A 19,094-nucleotide genomic window follows, 5' to 3' on the forward strand; every position below is an offset into this window, starting at 1 on the left:
CCCCTGTTATTTTAAAGCTGAGTAAATGTGTTCCAGGTGGGTTTCCCACTTGAACCTATTCGACCTCCTCCTGGAAAGCTTTGATTTAAGTTTGCAGAAGCAGGGCATTACTTGACACTCTGTTGTGGAACATAATCCTCTTTGGATCACTGAGGCCTAAACCCAAACCAAGCTGAGCCGATGACAGCCCAGATGTGACGTCACTCTGGGCGCACGAAGCGATCCGGAGTCTGTGCGTGGCAGAGTCACGTCGGCCCAGCAGCGGAGGAAGAAGAAAAACATCTGGATCGACAGGGAACAATGTCGGATTACTGCAACGGGCTCCCGAAGCGTCTCTCCTCCTGCCGTGCGCTCGGCTTTCACTTGGGAGAGAAATAAACTCGAAAGTCCTTCGGGTGTTTTCGTGTGGGGGGGGGGCTTCGGGGCAGAGATTGCCACATAAGTCAGCAGCTGTCTCCGCTATGGATCAGTCCGTCGCGATTCAAGAAACTTTGGAAAGGGGAGAAAACTGCATCATAGTATCCTTTTGGTCATGCGTTGCTTCGTGGATCATCAACACTTCGGACCTTGTGGGGATTACCTGCTTCAGAAGTTGGGCTCCAGCTCAGCCCGGGGGGAGGCCTGGAAGAGTCCAGCTGTGCCACATGGTTGACACCTCTGAGGGGATAACACAAGCGCACCGAAGCTCTGACTTCAACCCAGGCAGAGCATTTAAAGCGCACATAGCTTTCAGCAGCAGTGTCGGTTCAGTCGGGTGTGACCTGGCCTACTGTTTGTAGTAAGAGCATTCAACCACAAGGGGGCAGCTTTGTCTCACCAGCTGCTGCTTTCCCATTAAAGGCGGGGGTGGATATAAATCCTTCACTGAAGTAAAAGTACCAATACCAACTCAAAAAAATACTCCATTACAAGTAAAGGTCCTGCATGCTGTATCCTTAACCAAACTGTAAACATGCTGTCCAGTGTGATGTCCTCCTTGATAAAGTTACAGAGAGCAGACTGCTGGGATTGGTGGAGTCCACGAAAGAACATGCGTGAGTTTTTACACATAATACAAATTAGTAATGGTTCTGTATATTGAAAAGTAGGATTGTGCAAGGAGAGGAGGGTGACGACATTATGCAACCCAGGGGCAACACCACAAACTGCCCTGGAAATGACCACAGAGTTGCATCAACCTGCCTGACACTGTAACCTTAATTATACATTGTATGAAAATGGCAGGATTTACTGCAGAGCTGCAAGGATTTACTATTGGTTTGCGTATGTCTTTTTGCTGTGCGTATGCCTTCAGATGTAAAAATACAGTCGACTCAGACTGAAAATTAATGTGATTTAGTGTAATTAATATGTCTGTCTGTGATGTTTTGTAGAATCTTTATTTATACCCATCGAAGGATGGCCATTACTGCTGATGACGTGTCACTGGAGGACATCATACCCATCTCTCTCGACTTTGCTGTTGTGGAGGGTGAGCTGCTATCATGTCGCTCTACGTCACTGCAAACTGCCAATTAAAAAGGAGGGTGCCAGATAATATGGTGTTCCTCAACATAACTGTTGTTTCTGATAAAATAATGGCATGGTGGTAATTTCTCTGAAGTGCCTTGACACATTTCTCATGCTGCACTCCTTTCAGTGTCCTCACCAGAGGAACTTGCGGTTGTGGGTGAGTTTCCATCAAAGTGCATTTATGATACGCTGGAGGGCTGAGCCACCACATGAAACTGAATCTGCGTTCTTCGTCTGATTCTAGGCGGTGATACCCGAGTGAGAGTAAGCTACCAGGAAGAGGAGTTAGAGCTCAGACTTCCTTTTGGCTCCCACTCGAGGCTCTTCCTCAGCGAGGTCAACAGGGCATGGAGTGGTAGGTCAGACACATACCGTATGTATGTGGTCTGTTTACATGACATCCAGCTGCTGCTTTTACTGAGGATCCTCACAGCCTTGGAGAAATCCTATCAAGCTGGGGGGGGGGGGGGGCTTTTAAAAATGAACAGGCAGTGATAACACTCATGGATACGTCTGGAAACTACTTTTTATTCAAACAACCCAGCAGCACTAATTACATAATTGGATTTAGTAGTTCATGTCTTTATTGTCTTAAAAAGTAGACACATAAGTGTGAAGTCGCACAGATAATCTGTTCTAACCATTTGTTTGGAGGAAACCTGCTCAGCCAGTCTCCATTTGCCCCGAGGAAACATTACGTCACAAAAACATTACGTGGTGAAAAATAGTGAAAATTTGACGTTAGTTTCCTGGGAAATAAATTTAAAAACAGACGCAAAAAGACAAAAACGTTTGTGAAACCACGGGCACCTGTGGTGTGCAGCTTCCGCCAATTTTAGTACTACAAATGGGTGGAGTCACTTTGTCTGTCAGTCACGGGGTGTGCATGACGCATGGCTGCCAAAAGAGCGAGAGAAAGAAGGGGTGGAGTTTGGGTGGTGTGCTGTGTGTAGTATGCCTGTCACAGCAAGCACTGCAATGGGACAAGATGAAAACAATTTAAAAAGGACCTGTAACTTCCTCTTCAGCGCTTCTCATGAACTGCTTTTTACTTTCTGCATCCTGTTCATCTGAATGGAGCGGGCCACTGAAAGGCTCATGGCCAGTCTGCTGTGTTAGGGACGTGTCAGTCTCGCTACTGGCTCACTATCTTTCACAGTGGAAACCCCACGTGAGGAGGCCGATATGCTGTTTGTTGTACATTTTTTGGGGTAAGCTAAGATGAGCCACAAAGGGTTTTAATTCGTGAAGGATACCAGTGATGGACAGATTACATGACCTGGCACCTGCTGTTGTAAAAAGGAAGAGTGTGAGAAATGGTAAAGGTAAGCAGATAAAAGTGAGATGCCTTCAGTGCACTGCAGCACCTGTAACCTGTAGTCTCATGTAAAGCCGTAAGCACGATACAAGTGAGAGCACAAACGGGGTCAATATATAAGCATTCTTACCATTGCTGTTTCTCTAGCTTCTCCAATTCTGAGAATGCAAACTTCAGATAAGTCCCTTGTTCTGTTCACTCACATTATCTTGCAAACACTGTAATTCTCTTGTTCTGTCTGTCTGTCTCTCTTCAGATGTTTGCAAGTCTCCCACAGAGGTACCAAAGTTCGAGTGGATCAAGAAGTACCACAAAGCTGCCAGAGGCCATGAAGTTGTCAGGCAGGCACTTGCTCCCCTTGCAACAACACTCACTAAAATCAACCAGCATCGGAGAACAGGTTTGTCATCTTATTTCTTTCAGCACAAGTTCACAGCCATTGTCTTCATTTCCAGTCAACTTGCCTTCACCAGCATTAGAATGAATGACAACACATTTTTTGGCACCGATGGCCTCACGCTGATAAAAGTCGACATCAAACAGTTGCATAATAAAACTGGGCTGGTCTTGCAACAACCACTTCTTTTCAATGCACTTGGCCCAACCTGCATGAGTCGTAACAAATTTACTCATAACCGACAGGCCGCCATGTGAGGAAGGACAGCAGTCACTCTTAAGGCCTTTTTCACAGAGATTTTGATGTGTCATAACAGAAAAGACACACGTGCAACTAATAACATCAATGATTGCTCCATTCCATGTAAGTGTCACAATAAGCCAGCACACACAGAAGTGGGCCTGGCAGAAGAAAATGGAATGCAGCCATTACTAACCTTACTATTAAAACCAGTGGTTATCCTGCCATGGCATGTGGAAATGACTAGTGCAGTGACTGGTGCAGGTTTGGAGTTAATAATCAAACATATAACCAAACAATTGATGGCTTTAAAAGTACAGTACCTTCTTCAATAAAGTAATCAAACAATGGACACAGAATAGGGAACCACATAAAAAAATGACGCAAGATTCTTTATGAGATGAGATTCATGCTGGGAAATTTACAATTTGCATGCTCTGTATGTATAAATGTGTGTATTTGTCTGTGTAATTTGTCTCACGTGTTGATGTTAGTTTCATGCAATATTATGTTTTTTGCATGCTTATTGAGAGCCATGCTGTTTATGATATGCATGCCACATACATGTAAAAATATGCAAATGAAAAGGCAAACACAAAAATCTACCGCTCATAAACACACGCCACTTTTTTCATTAACATGGCCTTTTCAGTGTTTCAATTGGCTGCATGGGGACTTTGCATGCCCAGTTTCCCCCCCCCTTGAGCTTCACAGTCATATAAACAAAAAAGCAATTTGCACACTTTCAAAACGGCATTTCCGTTTGCATTGTCTGCATAGTACCTTGCAGGTTGTTGAGCCTGCAGCCTCTGCAGCCTCGGCAGCCTCGGCAGCAGGCAGCAGGCGAAGGCAAACTCCTCCTACTACATCGTTAGCATGGGCAGGTCTCAAACCGACTGGACATTGCTCCTCTGCACAGAATGCGTGGGAGCGGTGCAGGGAGATGTCTGGGGTGATGAGAGACTCTGGTATGAAAAATATTCGTGTCTGACATTGTGTGTTTTCGAGGTGGTGACAGGAAACGCCGTCGCATCAATCTGTGGCATTAGTTTACTGGTTAGCTAGCTTCTTGGCTAATGCTAGCGGGTACCGTGGTAACCTCAGAAAGCTAGTTCTTATTTCAAAGAAGCTAATTTTAGCCTGATTAGCTAGAGGGCCAGTGTTCGTCGGGCGGATTAATGTATGGTTTGAAGTCCTAGTCTTATTATTAATGCTGCCTCGATACCAAGCCACCGTGAATGTTAGCCCAGGTAGATGGGTGGTACGCTAGTAACGGCTAATGTTAGTCCCGGCCAGATGCAGCTCATAATGTTAGTGGTCGCTGTATGACAGTAAATGACACACCTGCTGTGGTTTGTGTTGCAATAACGTGTTCTACTGAAACAGACTTGTGTCATTCACCGACACAGTTCTTTTTTTTTTTTTTTATCTTGCTTCTTAGGCAAGTTGCTGTTTTAATCCTCTGCCCGTTTTCAGGTTGAGACTTTCACCTGCGGCTCATCCTCCCAGCTAACGTAGCCTGCTAGCTTGAAATCAGTTGTCTGTAAACTTTGTTCCACCGCCTCTAAGGTGTTTGCTTTGCGTCCACACGAGTGAAAAGCCTCTCAGGGGCAGGTCAGCTCAACGTCTTGTTAAGGCGAGATGAGACTATTTTTTTTTTAAATTTGTAACTGCGGATCTTTAGTTGAGAATAAGACGAAATCCCTCGCATGGTTCCTCTGTAGTTTATCACCTGTAGTTTTAGATCATGACGGGAAGTTGTGCAATGTTGACCTTTGTGCAGTTTTAATTCTGAAAAGTCTGGGACCTGATGTAACAACTTGACCGTTATGATCACCGCAGATAGGAAAGTGTAGGCGTGTGAAAAAGCAGTTTTCAGAAGTCCAGCGACTCCCTCCACAGTGGTTGAAAGTTTGGTTAAGCTCATTAGCTGGTTAAGAACACTAAAGGATGTGCAGGAATGTCAAATATGCGGTGCAATACAATAACTGAGTGCCCACACACGGGACCCTGGTGGGGTCAGGGCTCACTCAGGTGCTGCTTGCACGAAAACATTTGCAGACTAGGTTAGGTTTAGTCCTGAGGAGGTCATTATGCACAAAAGAAAGGTATAAAGTTAAGAAGGCAGCTTTCAGGTGGAAAAAGCCGTGTGCCGTGCATCTCAGCAAGGCTAACACATTGAAGCATCGCTGTCTTCAGCATGGCACAAACAGGAGCGAACACTCTCTGGTTTATTTAATGACACCACAAGCTGGTGCTTTCACCCTATTGTCGATCTGAGACTGGATTTGTTTTAATTCTTGTTGTTGCCTGTTCACATTATTTTCACAAAGAGGAACTCTGTCTCTGGTAGTTGTTTCATTACTGTTCTACTTTTTCCAGATACAGAAGAATAAGTGTTCATGTGTGTCATGTCACTTTTGATTTGCCTCATATTCAAAACAGTTCAGAAAGAACACTGGAAATGTTTCTGGAGATCTTCTGGAGGTTTAGTCTGAAAACCCTTGAGTCCATTTGACAGTGACATGTGGGGCTTTCCACTTGTTCACAGGAAACCTTTTACCTTCTCAGATGTAGCGTTCCTGTGCTCGTTTCTGAAAGCATTTCACAGTTTGCTGCTGGTTTTCTCAGTCAGACAAAGGGCCGTCTTCCTCTCCTTTTCCTGTTCACGTAAATGACAAAGTCACTGTTTTTTAATTAAAATGTCAATTGATCTTGCTGTTTTTTGTTTTTTTTTGTAGTTGACCTTTCGTTTCATTTTTTTTACAAAATGGAAAGAGTGAAACAAACTGCGAAAGCATTTCTGACGTGTTGACCTTTTTTAGTAGTTGGTACACGGGTCACAATCTGTCTTCTTAGAAATGTTGGAGGGATGCGAACATTTCCTTTGTGAAACAAAGATGCAGCAGAGATGTAGAGAGAAAGATGTACACCCACATTGTAATAATGATAAGCGGCAGTATGGTTTTTTAACACAAGTTGTGCTGCTGGGATTGGTACAGACTTGTGCATTTTGTTCAGACTTATTTTACCTTTAGGAACATTTGAATAGGATTTCTTTCTTGAATGTCTCAGTCCCTTTGTTTTCCAGCTTTATTACCTCTGTTTTATTTCTTTCCCTCTGTCACTTCATCTCAGGCCATGCTGCACACAAACGGACCAGAAAACCAATGCAATCATGGACTGATTCTGTTTTCAGAGAAAACTGGTTTTTAGTTTGTAATTAGAGATAATGTTATTAAAAATATTACAGTTTCTTAGTTTGAGAGCATGTACACACAAGACGTGTCGTACAACTCTTCTCCGGTACACCGTACTTTATTGTCGTGTGTGTGTGTGTGTAACAGACATCTTTTTCTTCAAACATACTATTTACAGAATCCCCTGACTGTTAGTTCATGCAAAAACTTCAATAGAATAATAACACAAAAGCACAAAGTTGAAGAAAAGGGTGTGTGTGTGTAAACTTCTGTAAAGTGTTATAGATAAGGATGCCGGAAAGAGCCTCAAACACCACCCTGATGAAGGCAAGATGGCTGAAAACGTTTGGTGAAGAGTTGCTCGGCATGTCCTCATTTTGATGGACTGAAGCTCTCGCTGCTCTGCACCTTGCTCTGTGTGCTCGCTCTCAAATCAGGAATTCTAATTGTTTTTATTAACATGATCTTGATGGAATCAAAAACAAAAAAAGAAAAACATGGACGCCTAACAGTTTTTCTTGTAGTTGGTCAGGTGCACTCATAATGTAGCCCGTTACAACTTTGTCGAGTTCAATTTCCTGCTCAAAGAACCTGACTTTCCCTTTCAGAGGAGCCAGCTGTGTTCCCTGCCAAGCTGCAGGGCACAGGGGCCATGCTGTCTCATACTTCACACTCGGCCATTAAATCCGGCTACTTAGGATGCAATAACTGTAGCCAGCTGCAGAAGACAGCCACAGTCGATTGACCACAGCAACTGAGCCCTGACTTGGCAGTTTTGTGATTGACTGGTGTCCTACTGTGTGTGTTTGCATTTATTCTGAGTCATAATTGGCTGTAATTCATTCTCCATGTTAGGTATTAAGAGGCTGGAATATGTTCTTCTTTATTAGAGCAACTTGTCTCAACCTGTCAATATCTTGGGCAGAGCTTATGGTAATCTTGATGGGAAGTTCTTCAGCCAGACACAGTGATACTTAGTCTTCACTGCCACAAACAAGATATTCATTTGATTTAATGTGCAGGCAGTTGTGACTCGGTGTCGAGCTGTGCTGTAATGCTACCTTACAAACACTTAAACTTAATCTTTCCTTTTGTCTTCCTGCTCTTCCCGAACAGAGAAATCATCGGACAAAAAGGGAACTTTAGAGAAGGAGAAAGGCTCTAACAGTGGCACACAGAAGTCCACAGCATATTCAAGCCCAGACAGGTAAGGCCTTTTTATTCGCCTCTCAGAAAACTCTTAATTGTTGTTAACATAGTGTATATCCATGTTTGCTGTCTTCTTCTTTCCTGCCTTTTGCTGGTGCAGTGCGAGGTTTCTGGGTGGGTTACCGCCACCAGCAGATCAGTGGGATGGTGTGAAATCATAGACAGGAATGTTTATGGCATGGTTGTGCTGTTACAAGAGACCAACCGAAACGAGGATGCGCTTACAGACACAATGCTGCATAGCGCTGCAACTGCGTAAGGGTTAAAACGTGTACTTGTGTGTAAAGTACAAGTGCATAAAAAAGCAAGACTTACAGTGATTTGAGTGTTTTCCTCCACCAGGTGCCAGTAGGTACTGTGTACATGCCTCGCAGCAGCCCGCTGATGAGTGTTTAATGCTTGTTAAGTTGTTAAAATTTAAATTGCAAGTTTGTTCTGCTCGGTTGTTTCACCTGGACGCTGCTGAGGCCACTCTTGGAATGAAGAGAGTTTGGTTACAGCATATTCCTGGAAGATTACAGGGTCCAGGCATATTACATTTCTTCCTCTCCCCTCAGCCTCATTCCATATTGACAGCTTGGAAATCGAGCTCGTCTGCATAGTCTGGGTTCCTGTTGTCCCTGTGGTGATCTACTGTACATTAGGCCATCGGTCCGGAGCAGCTTGTAATGTCTCTGTTATGCCCTAATTTTATTTCTAGCTTCAGGGAGAGGTATGGCTTGATGCAGTTGTGCTGACTGTCCTGAATGTGAGCTGGCACTGTATATAGGTACTTCAGTAGAAAAATCGAATCTACCAAATGATGATTATTTGTTCCCTCTGAAATCACACCAGTGTGAGAAATGACTCGGTTTCTATCTTGGTCTGTCCCCGCTCGTCCCCACGCCTAACTGCTATTTCTTATCTCCTGGTGTTCAGTCAGGGCATCTCCAGTCGAGAAGACCGGGATGACCTGGTGCGCTCCTCCAGCCACACCCCGTCTAACAAAGCTCAGATACTGGCCATGCCGCAGTTCGGCCTGCGAGACAACCTTATCAGGTGTGAGCTGCTGAAGAATGAGGACCTTTACACTTACCTGCAGGACTTCAGGTATTTAACTTTTCGCTGCTTGTCGTCAGAACTGAATCTGTTTTAAAATGGACATGTGTGGGGCCGATTTGTTGCAGGCTCATGGATGCAGAAGAAGTTAATCTTGATATAGAAATACATAGAAAATCAACTCCAGTTATGTGTTGACACTCTGGGTGGGCCTATGGGTGCTTTCACATACTGTTTAATGTCGAGGAGTGTGATACGGCCTTTCATTTGCTCAGCCTGAAACAGTTAAGAAGTTGTATAGATTAATGTATTGAGAGAACACAACATTTAGCCTACATCACAATCCCCAAACACTTTAAACCTCATACTGTTGCATTATCATGATTAGTTTCCCAGTTCAATGTGGGAAAGCTCTAAAGTTTCAAATTTAGGGGCCGAGCTGGGATCTTTTCACACTGTATGGTTGTGTTGAGCTGTACTCTGCTGGTCCGTCAAGAATCTAAAATAGTTTCTGAAACTTTCTAGGAAGGACAGTTTGTGCTGGAACAGTGTGAGTCCACAGTGTAACTGTGAGCACGGTTAAGATCCTTGAAGTGTTATGTAAAAAAATGAGTCAACACCTGTGGGTTTGTATTTCTGTATCTTTAGCTCTTTGCTAATTTAAGCACCAGTGTCTCAGACGCTGTCAAGAAAAGCGACAACCCAGTGCATTAACACACCGGAGCTCGGGTTGTAGCTCTTCATCTCATTTCTTATTTACTGTAGAAATTAATATTCATGTAGAGACCGAGACATTTTCTTGAAGGGGTTTTTGTTTCTATGAAATGGTTATAAATAAGCATTTGCTGAAGTCAGTATCATGGTTTAGCTATTAACCACACTGCCACCTGCTGGCATGTCAGTGCCTTTATATTTACCCCAATGTACAGAATGTGGCAAAAATACAAAGGAATGTCAGTAAAATTGGAATGAAAGTAGGAATATTACATATGAAAAGGTTAAAATACAACAACATCTTTGATACAAACAAATGGAAAGGGAAATAGTCTAAATGCTGTGTTGAAACATGCAAAAATATTCATGCGGTTCAGCGTCAAATTGAAAAACTATATCAAGAAACATGCATGTTTTAGGCCAGTCCCCACTGCTTTCGGTGTGGAATTCGCTTATTGGTGCAGGTTTCCTGCAGGTGCTCTGACTTCCTCCCACACCACAGACATGATGCTGAGGTTAATGGGGAACTCTTCAGTAATTTGTCTGTAGGTGTGAGTGTGAAAGTCTTTGTGTTACATATCTGTGACTCACAGCCTGTCTAAGACGTTTCCCTACCTTGTTCTGAAAGCACGCTGGGAAGCCTTCTGTCCCTGCATGACCCTGAATTGAGATGAATAGGTTTTAAAAATATACACATACAAAAGTATACCCAGAATTTGTGTAGTTTAATACTTTATGAGGATTTTGAACACATGTGTGTCAATAACTTCAGGATGTATGATGTGCGTGGTTTATGAGCTTCCATCGTTGCCTGTATCAGAGACCACAGATAGACAGAAAAGGATGCGTTGTTCTGGGACAGATGTGCATTGTCTCCTTTTCATCTCATCTTACAGTAAATGCAGCGAACTGAACAGACATGCTGACGTGCAGATCAGGGAGAAAAACTCAGGAAAGCAGCAGTCCAAGATTTTTGTATAAAGACAGCTTCAGCATCTTTCTGGGTAGCTGAGGGATGGACCATTAGGCCACAACGTGTTGTACAGTGCGATGACAGTCAGCATAAAAATAAAGAGCTCTGTGCTGCTCCTGTGCAGTTGCATGAGCAGAGCAGCAGCTGCCTGAAGGTCAGAGATGAGGGATATTGAATGCAAGGATGCTGAATTTCAGTTCTGGAGCCTGCAGAATAAATGTCAGTGGGGGTGTAAATGACTCGGGCTTGGCCCTTTTACCACTTCGCCCTACAGCAAGACACATTCCAGTAGTCAACCGACAACCTGTTTTTATTCTCTGCGGTCGCTTTGCAATATATACAGCTCCGAGGTGTGACTGTATATGAGTGTCAGGGCCTGGGTATATTCAATCAGAGCTAGTTATCTAGACATGAGGCAGTGAGCACTGCAGTAAAGCAGCAATGCGTGAACTCAATACAGGCTGAGGTCATTGTTTCACTGTTTGAATCTCTCCTGGTTGAACTGGAAATTATAGAAAAGACAAAGTTTTTACTCGAGCCCGTTTGTGGCACTGTTTTCTGCTCCTCTGTGCCCACTTCTCATCTGTTCCCGTTCTGTTTCAGCGTTTTTCTCGGCACATACAATGTCAACGGACAGACCCCAAAGGAAAGCCTCCGTCCTTGGCTGAGCTGCACTCTCAACCCTCCTGACATGTACTGCGTGGGGTAAGTCACATTCACCCTGATGGAGAATAGCTTTGCAGTTCTCTGCCTAATCCCGTTTCACAGACAGGCATATACTTCTCAAACCTCTGACAGATGTATGCAATATTGATCCTGGTTTAAGTAGGAGAGCATGACCACCCACAGATTCAGCACTACGTGTCCACTGATCCTGCCTACGTTTCAGTTTGCTACTTTGGTATTGAGGAGGGAAAAAGTTTAGAGAGTACAATGAAGGCAGGAAAATTTTACAGTTTTTTTCTGTCCTGGTAGTTTTCAGGAGCTTGACCTCAGCAAAGAGGCTTTCTTCTTCAATGACACCCCCAGAGAGCTGGAGTGGACGAAGGCTGTGTCCGAGGCCTTGCATCCAGATGCCAAGTATGCCTTAGTAAGGAAGTCTTTTTTTTTCCTTTCCTTGTTTTGATAAACGTAGTTCTCTTGGTCTTTGGACTGGACCTGTGAATGTTACTGCACAGCCTGTATTTTCTGTCTGTCTGCAGAGCTTTTTTAGTTCTTTTTCAGCGTGGGGGCTGGTACTGTATTCCATTTTAACCAGTGTTACATCTTAAAATATTTTCAAGCAACCTGGATTGTGTTCGTGTTACATTAAAGTGGCAGATTCCTCGTGCCTGTGGCTGTAGTCGATGTCTACATTACACAACACCATCACACTGCATGGATTATTACACAGGATAATCCTAAGGAAAAGTCACGATACCCCTGCTCATTTGATGAGCTTAGTCAGGCCTTTATTTTTTTTCTTTTTCTTCCCCGTATTCGCTTTCATCTACTTCCCTTCTCTCAGTGTGCTGACTCTGGCTTATTAGCTTCCTCTTTATTCGCTGGGCTGTTTTCTTCTAGTCATCTTAGGGCTTACAGGATGTCTGTAAGTCACAGTATCAGTATAATGACATCATTTTTTTCATCCGCTGTCAATGCTCTGATTAAAACACGCTTGGCTGAAGTGACACTGTAAAGCTCAGCAGGGAGAAAAATAAATGTTTTGGCCCTCATATTTGAGTGTTGATCCATGTAGGATTGACAGAGACACTTAAGACTGTTTTGTCTCTTTCCATGCAAAACTGCTTCATATTCTGGGTTGTACTTTTTTTGCTTCTTCTTTCCTTGAGATGAGGAAGAGGGTGAGGCTAAACGCCTTCAACTTTAAATATAGTCGTTCTTACTAATTGCAGTTGAAAAACAGTGAAGTTGCTGATAAAAGCACCTTTATACTTTCAATATCCAGCAGATTTGCATGTTACATTACTCTGGACTGTTGTGCATCTTTTCCCTTTCCTCTATGAAATGATATTCTACTCATCTTGTGGTGCAGGTGAAGTTGGTGCGTCTGGTGGGCATCATGCTGATCTTCTTTGTGAAGAAGGAGCATGCAGAGTTCATCTCAGATGTGGAGGCTGAGACTGTGGGCACTGGCATCATGGGACGGATGGTAAGGAGTGATTCTACGGGTCTCATTCTTTCATGCACACATCCTCGTGTAGGTTTACTGGTGTACTGCAGGTTATAAACAGCACCGAGCTGTTGAGCAGTCGTGACCGGAGCTGATGCTGCCCTTTCCTGTGTCGACAGGGCGTGTATATCACACAGTGTCACTCATATCCATCTTCTTCCTATTTTTGCTGACATAGCAAAACATTAAACTACTTTCCTTCCCTTTTCTGATTTACTCTCCTTTATCTTGCATTGCCAGAGATGCACCAAAATGTTAATTATGACACACAAATGTTGAGTTAGCATCAAAAGTGCTGTACACATCAGCGATAGATGAAAATGAACATTTCGGGACATAAAAACATTTGGGCTCCTACAATGACGCCGTTGTTTCATTGACATAAAGGCAAATAGCAGTAAAGAAGGCAACGTTATGCACAAAGGTTTTGTTGTGATGGTGTCTTGTTTTTCCTTCGGACTGCTCTTCATTTTGGAGCTCATTCATCCATGAAGCACTCGATCCAGCAGCTCCAACTTGACTCCTCATGCACTGTTGCAGAATGGGTTACTCTTGTCTCGTATGTGGCTGTGCGTACTTAGCAGTCGCTGCAGTTTAGAGCAGATGGCTGGCTGGTGACCAGTGGGGGCCTTTGTAAGGCTGCTCCATCCTCCATCCTCCCGCAGAAATCAGAAACACGTCACAGTGTTTGCCCAGTATCAGGTTACTGTCAAGCAACGAAGCATAACTGCATGCTGTGTAAAATGGCTGTAACTGTCATTTCTCTCTCTCTCCCTCTTTATTTCTTCATTTCAATCGCTCATTGATTCGCAGGGAAACAAGGGTGCTGTGGCAATCCGTTTTCGCTTCCACAACTCTGACATCTGCGTGGTCAACTCTCACCTTGCTGCTCACATTGAAGAATACGAGAGACGTAATCAAGATTACAAGGACATTTGCAGTCGTCTCCAGTTTCGCCAGCTTGATCCTACCCAGCCTGCGCTCACTATCATGAAGCATGAGTACGAAACCACTGAAACGCTGTAGAGTTAGAGTGGCTTCATTCTTTAGAAACATTTAACATAGTCATTATGGCACTACATTGAGGGCGGACTAAGAATTTATCATTCAAACTAGCTTTATGCTGCCATTTTTTATTTTATATCCAGACGTTTGTATCCATGTTTAGGATTCAAACGTTGTGTTTGTAGTAGCTGAATAAGATATATATTGATGTTGAAGATACGTATTGCTAATTCTTATCCCGTATCTAACTGTGCTCCCTCACCAGTGTGATTTTATGGATTGGAGACCTCAACTATAGAATCAGCGACCTTGATGTCGACAGTGTGAAGGAGCTGATCAGCAAGAAGGATTTTGAAACGCTGCACAATTATGATCAGGTAATTTTAACAATGGTCTCCTGTTTCTGCAGCTTCAGTCGTCTTAACTCATCGTTCGTGCTATGAGTGATGGTGTTAACCAGCTGCGTTTGGTCCTCAGCTCAAGAGGCAGATCGATGAAGAGGCTGTGTTTGCTGGCTTTGTGGAGGGAGAGATTGATTTCCAGCCCACCTATAAATATGATGCTGGCTCTGACAAATGGGATACGAGGTAACCTCATACCAAGGCCTGAGTGCAAATAGCAGAATGCAACATATTTAGTGAGATCATTCTTTAAAGATAAGGAAATGGTCACAGAGTTTGGATAATCGCAGAATGAAATGTGAAGTACTCCAACAATGGAACCGCTCGAGTTGTTTCCTATTTATAGCACACACAGAGCAATTCAGCTCATCCCAGAAATGTGAAAACTCTTCATTGTGTAACCGTTCATTGTTTGTTTGTTCAGGCTTTCTAGTCTAACAGCCTTTGACTGGGAAAAACATCTTAGAACATGTTCTACATTAAAACCACTTTAGAAAGAGCTGCTGTGAATCACAAAACTGCACCATACTTTAATTTGCACTGGTGGCCTTGATGAATGACTTTAGCCACCCAGTCTTCACACTGTAATTAACGTTATCAATAAACATGGCTCACAGTTAATGTGGCCCTAAATTGCAGGAGCAGCGTTGTGTGATATTTTCTGCTCTTACACCTCTTTCTAAGAGAATTACTCAACAGAGATCATATCATTAACTTTGAAGTATGTACAAATACACTGTAATACCGATGTAATTTTTGCCTTATTTATGTTGATAGTTTTTCAGTAATGTATGTGATACACGTATTTGAGCATGAACATCTGTTCTCTTTTCTGTATTTAGTGAAAAGTGTCGAGTGCCTGCGTGGTGTGACCGTATCCTGTGGAGAGGGAAGAACATCAAGCAACAGCATTATCAGAGTCACATGGCTCTGAAGACCAGCGACCACAAACCAGTCAGTTCCCTGCTTTCTACTGGGGTAAATGATTCAGCTTTTTAACTCATCTCATTTTAAATATTGTTCCTTTTGGTTTCTGTTCTTTTAAAAACAGAAGCCGTGGCCCTCCTTTTGGAACTCATGCGTACGGTATATTTGAAAAGTAAGGCAGCGGAGGAGAGTGCAGGGCTGGGACAGTGGCTGTGAAATTAAGCATTGACTTCCATGAGTTAAGCAAGTTAAGCTTGTTTCACTCTGCTGCTGTTTTTCCGGGCTCTGTCAGCTAAAATGAAAGAAACTTTGGTGTTTGTGTTTCATTTTTTGGTGCCAAATTATATTTTAGATGCCAAAATTTGCAGTCACTATTCTCTCTCATAGAAGAGATGATAAATCAGTGGAACGTGCATTGAGATTCAGCTTGAATTGCTCAATTCCCGCTAACAGGCCCTTATTTTTTTGTGTAGGCTGCATCACGTATCTATTCCAGTATTGTTTAAGGGTTAGATAACACAGATGTCTATCCTGCGTTGTCTTCTTTCTTGTCTGGTCCTACAGATCAAGAGAGTAAACAGTGATGCCTATAAGAAGACCTTTGAAGAGATTGTACGCAATATAGACAAAATGGAGAATGAATGTATTCCATCTGTAACCTTGGACAAGCGAGAGGTAAAGACTTCTAATCTACAATAAATGGCCTTCTCATTGTTTTCCTTTGAACTCAGTAAGTAAACCACCACTAATGAAACTGTGTATTGATTTCAGGCTGCGAGCCTAATGCAGGATTTAAAGGATACATTTCAAACACGAAACATAGGAGATTTTTTCCATCCTGCCTCATGAATCTAACCCCCTTCTTTCAGTTCCACTTTAAGGATGTGAGATACATGCAGCACCAGGCAGAGAAACTGAGCCTCTTCAATGACGGGCAGGTCCCGTGTCAGTTTGAGTTTATCCAGAAGCCCAATGAGCCCACGTACTGCAAGCCCTGGCTCACAGCCAACCCTCCCAAAGGCTTCATAGCTCAGGGTGAGTAGCACATGAAGTCAGAGATTCATCCTGGAGTCACAGATTTCATTGTATTAAAGCACTGTTGTCCTGCCTTTTCGGTTTTTAAAAATTGCTTAGTAAACCATGAGCTGTGAGGCCAGATCTCTTTGATGTCGACTTACAGTTAGGCTTTTCAACACAGATTAGAGATGTCATGGTGCTTTACAAAGCCCCAAAAGTACTACCTCAGTAAGTGCGTGTAGTGACCCAAGCACATTATAACAATTCACTGTGGAAGCAGGCATCAGTTGAATTATGACAGCTCAGCCACAGCCTCGCTTTGAATGTGCATCTCTCTCAACATCTAGGTGGTAAGGTGGACATTGAGCTGGAAGTTTTTGTAAACCGCTCAACAGCACCTGATCTTAACTTTGGAAAGGAGCAGATCGAAGACATCCTGGTGCTCCACCTGGAGCGTGGCAAGGACTACTTCATTTCTGTGACAGGAAACTACCTGCCCAGCTGCTACGGCACCTCCATCCATTCATTGTGTCAGATGAGAGAGCCCATCCAGGATATGCCACAGGAGACCCTCCGTGAACTGGTGAGTGCTTCCGTGTGCAGAGGCAGCGTCGGTGTCCTTGACGTACCACCTCTGTGCTCAGAGTTTCTCATAGGCCACTGCATAGTGTTTTTTTTTTTTAAGCTTTGCAGATTTGGAGTAATATACTGAGTCCATTTTGAGTAAACTGCTTCTTTTTGTTGTGTTTGTTCTCAAAATCAGGCGGAGATGTCTGGAAACGAGAATGCAGCAAACACTGAAAAGCCTCTAGACATTCCTAAAGAGCTCTGGATGATGGTGGATCACTTGTTCCGTAATGCCATCAAACAGGTCAGAAAATGTGTTTTCTTGTTTGTGATTTCATATCCTTGAAGTGGAGTATGTAACTTTTTGCCTCCGTCTTCTTTCTGATAAGGACAAATAAGCTGCTGCACGCCACAAGAAGTTAGCAGGCAGTAGTTGTGTCTGTCAGCCAAGTAGCTTTGTAGGCCCTTTGCATTGATTCAGTGGAGGGAATTAATCTTCATTTTTAAAAGCCTTGATTCAGGTAATTTATACACAGGATTGTGCTTTTAATTTGAATTAAATCAAAGTCCACTGCAGCTCCAATATGCCTCAAACCAAAAGAGCATTTGCTTTAGGCCAAGTGTGATCCCCTTCGTAATTTACTGTCACTTCGTGTCTTAATAAATGTGCTTTTAAGGACGCAAAGATTTCATATTTATTGTCCTCTACTTGCAGGAAGACATATTTCAGCAACCTGGGCTCCGGAGTGAATTTGCAGACATAAGAGATTGCCTTGACACTGGCATGCCAGATTCTCTCCGTATCCTTCACAACTATTGCCATCATGATCAGCAGTGGAAAAAATTATTGTTAATCTTTATAGAATATTTAAAAAGGAAAGCTGTGTAGTCCATACGTATTTTTTTTTTATTTTGACATTGCACTCCAGTACAGTGGGGAGGAAATAAAACAGCGATCTGACTTTCAGCTTGAAGGCTTTTTGTAGTCACCTACATCCACGTTGGACCCTTTTGAGGCAACGCAACAGAAATGTCACTTTCCAACGACCACACTGTTTTTCTGTATAAACTGTCCACTCTATTTGATCCTTGTCTTGCACCAACTACATTTCAAAACATGCAGATTCTGCTCAAGTATTATGTCCTTGACTCTGTATTGACTTGCAGCGGGCAGTAACCACTCAGTGGCAGAAGCCTTGCTGCTCTTCCTAGATGCCCTCCCAGAGCCTGTGGTTCCCTTCTCCTTTTACCAGCAGTGCCTAGAAAACTGCTCCAATGCCAGTCAGTGTGAGAAAGTGAGTGAGACAGCCCACAGTTCATCGTTGATCACCATTCATTTATTCCTAGATGTGTTCAGTTGCTGCTGTTTTTGATGGAATGTTAATTTCTTTTCGCTCCAGGTAATTTCCATGCTACCTCAGTGCCATCAGAATGTGTTCAACTATTTAACGGCCTTTCTCCGCGAGCTGTTGAAGAATTCTGCTAGCAATCGTTTAGATGTCAATATCTTGGGTAAGCAAAGGAGGCGGGTTGCACTGCAGTTTCTTTCATTTGTGAATGTGTGTTATTTGCTGTTGCCCTGTGCTTTAGTCGGAATGTTGAGGAAGTGAAGATAAACTAACGGATAAAGCAAAAGAAAATGGAAATTGAATGAAAATCATGTTTCTTGTTCTGTGTATGACTCCAGGCTTGTTTGCACTTTGTATCTGTTCTATACAACAGTCAGTTTCTGTAGAAGAGCTTGACCAAACTTACCCTGTGTAAATAAATGAAAGAAATTGTGGTAACATCCATATATGATGATTTATTTAAAGTTGCTTCTCATCTTGTTTGTCACATTTGGTTTAAACATGCAAAAGAATTGACTTGTTAATAAAGAGTACCACAAACAAAAGAAACCCTATGTTCTATTATGCGATGTGAATAATTTCTTGTCTTTCTGCATAGCCACCATTTTTGCCTCCCTGCTCCTGAGGTCACCTACGAAGCAGGATCTTGCAGAAAAGAGGAAGACTCAGGAGTTCTTTCAGCACTTCCTGAACCAAGGGTCTGCCTAGATGGAGAACTTGAAGCTGAACCTGAACACTAAAAACTGTACAGTCCAGTATTTGAAATAAACTGTAATAATTTCTTATATTCTTAGTTTTCTCTTTGTATAGATATAGAGTATAATTACTGTCAAGGACAGTTCTTATTTGATATTAGGTTGTGTCAAAGCAATGTTTGTCATCTGTTGATACACAACATTTATTGTATATCATGAAGCATCTGTAGAGATAACAATTTTTAATGTATGTATATTTTATTTAAAAAAATTATTTGTATTTTGATGTTTCTGATCTCAACAGCATATTGTTTTTCTATATAAAATTCTTGGAAACAAGGTGTGTGTCACTGTTGATT

At 42.7% G+C, this 19,094-nt stretch overlaps 1 protein-coding gene across 3 annotated transcripts; it reads left to right on the plus strand.

The window, feature by feature from the left end:
* The first annotated feature begins 221 nt into the window (after nucleotides 1–221).
* inpp5b (inositol polyphosphate-5-phosphatase B) lies at nucleotides 222–19,068 on the plus strand. Of its 3 annotated transcripts, XM_076737479.1 has the most exons (23): nucleotides 222–518; nucleotides 955–1,034; nucleotides 1,374–1,471; nucleotides 1,640–1,669; nucleotides 1,757–1,867; nucleotides 3,087–3,230; nucleotides 7,784–7,874; nucleotides 8,795–8,965; nucleotides 11,205–11,306; nucleotides 11,577–11,691; nucleotides 12,637–12,753; nucleotides 13,588–13,775; nucleotides 14,045–14,156; nucleotides 14,257–14,366; nucleotides 15,023–15,158; nucleotides 15,672–15,782; nucleotides 15,977–16,142; nucleotides 16,472–16,707; nucleotides 16,888–16,995; nucleotides 17,407–17,491; nucleotides 17,859–17,986; nucleotides 18,092–18,203; nucleotides 18,639–19,068. In XM_076737479.1, exons 1-23 carry the CDS (start codon nucleotides 462–464, stop codon nucleotides 18,746–18,748), a joined length of 2,718 nt encoding a protein of 905 aa, XP_076593594.1. In that variant the 5' UTR covers nucleotides 222–461; the 3' UTR covers nucleotides 18,749–19,068. The 3 variants fall into 3 exon arrangements, with proteins under 3 accessions (XP_076593594.1, XP_076593595.1, XP_076593596.1); XM_076737480.1 differs by lacking the exons at nucleotides 222–518; nucleotides 955–1,034; nucleotides 1,374–1,471; nucleotides 1,640–1,669; nucleotides 1,757–1,867 and adding an exon at nucleotides 2,463–2,837; XM_076737481.1 differs by lacking the exons at nucleotides 222–518; nucleotides 955–1,034; nucleotides 1,374–1,471; ... (1 more) ...; nucleotides 1,757–1,867; nucleotides 3,087–3,230 and adding an exon at nucleotides 4,324–4,435.
* Nucleotides 19,069–19,094: the final 26 nt, after the last annotated feature.

This window comes from Chaetodon auriga, chromosome 8 (assembly GCF_051107435.1).
Source record: "Chaetodon auriga isolate fChaAug3 chromosome 8, fChaAug3.hap1, whole genome shotgun sequence".
In the NCBI taxonomy this organism is placed as follows: Eukaryota; Metazoa; Chordata; class Actinopteri; order Chaetodontiformes; family Chaetodontidae; genus Chaetodon; species Chaetodon auriga.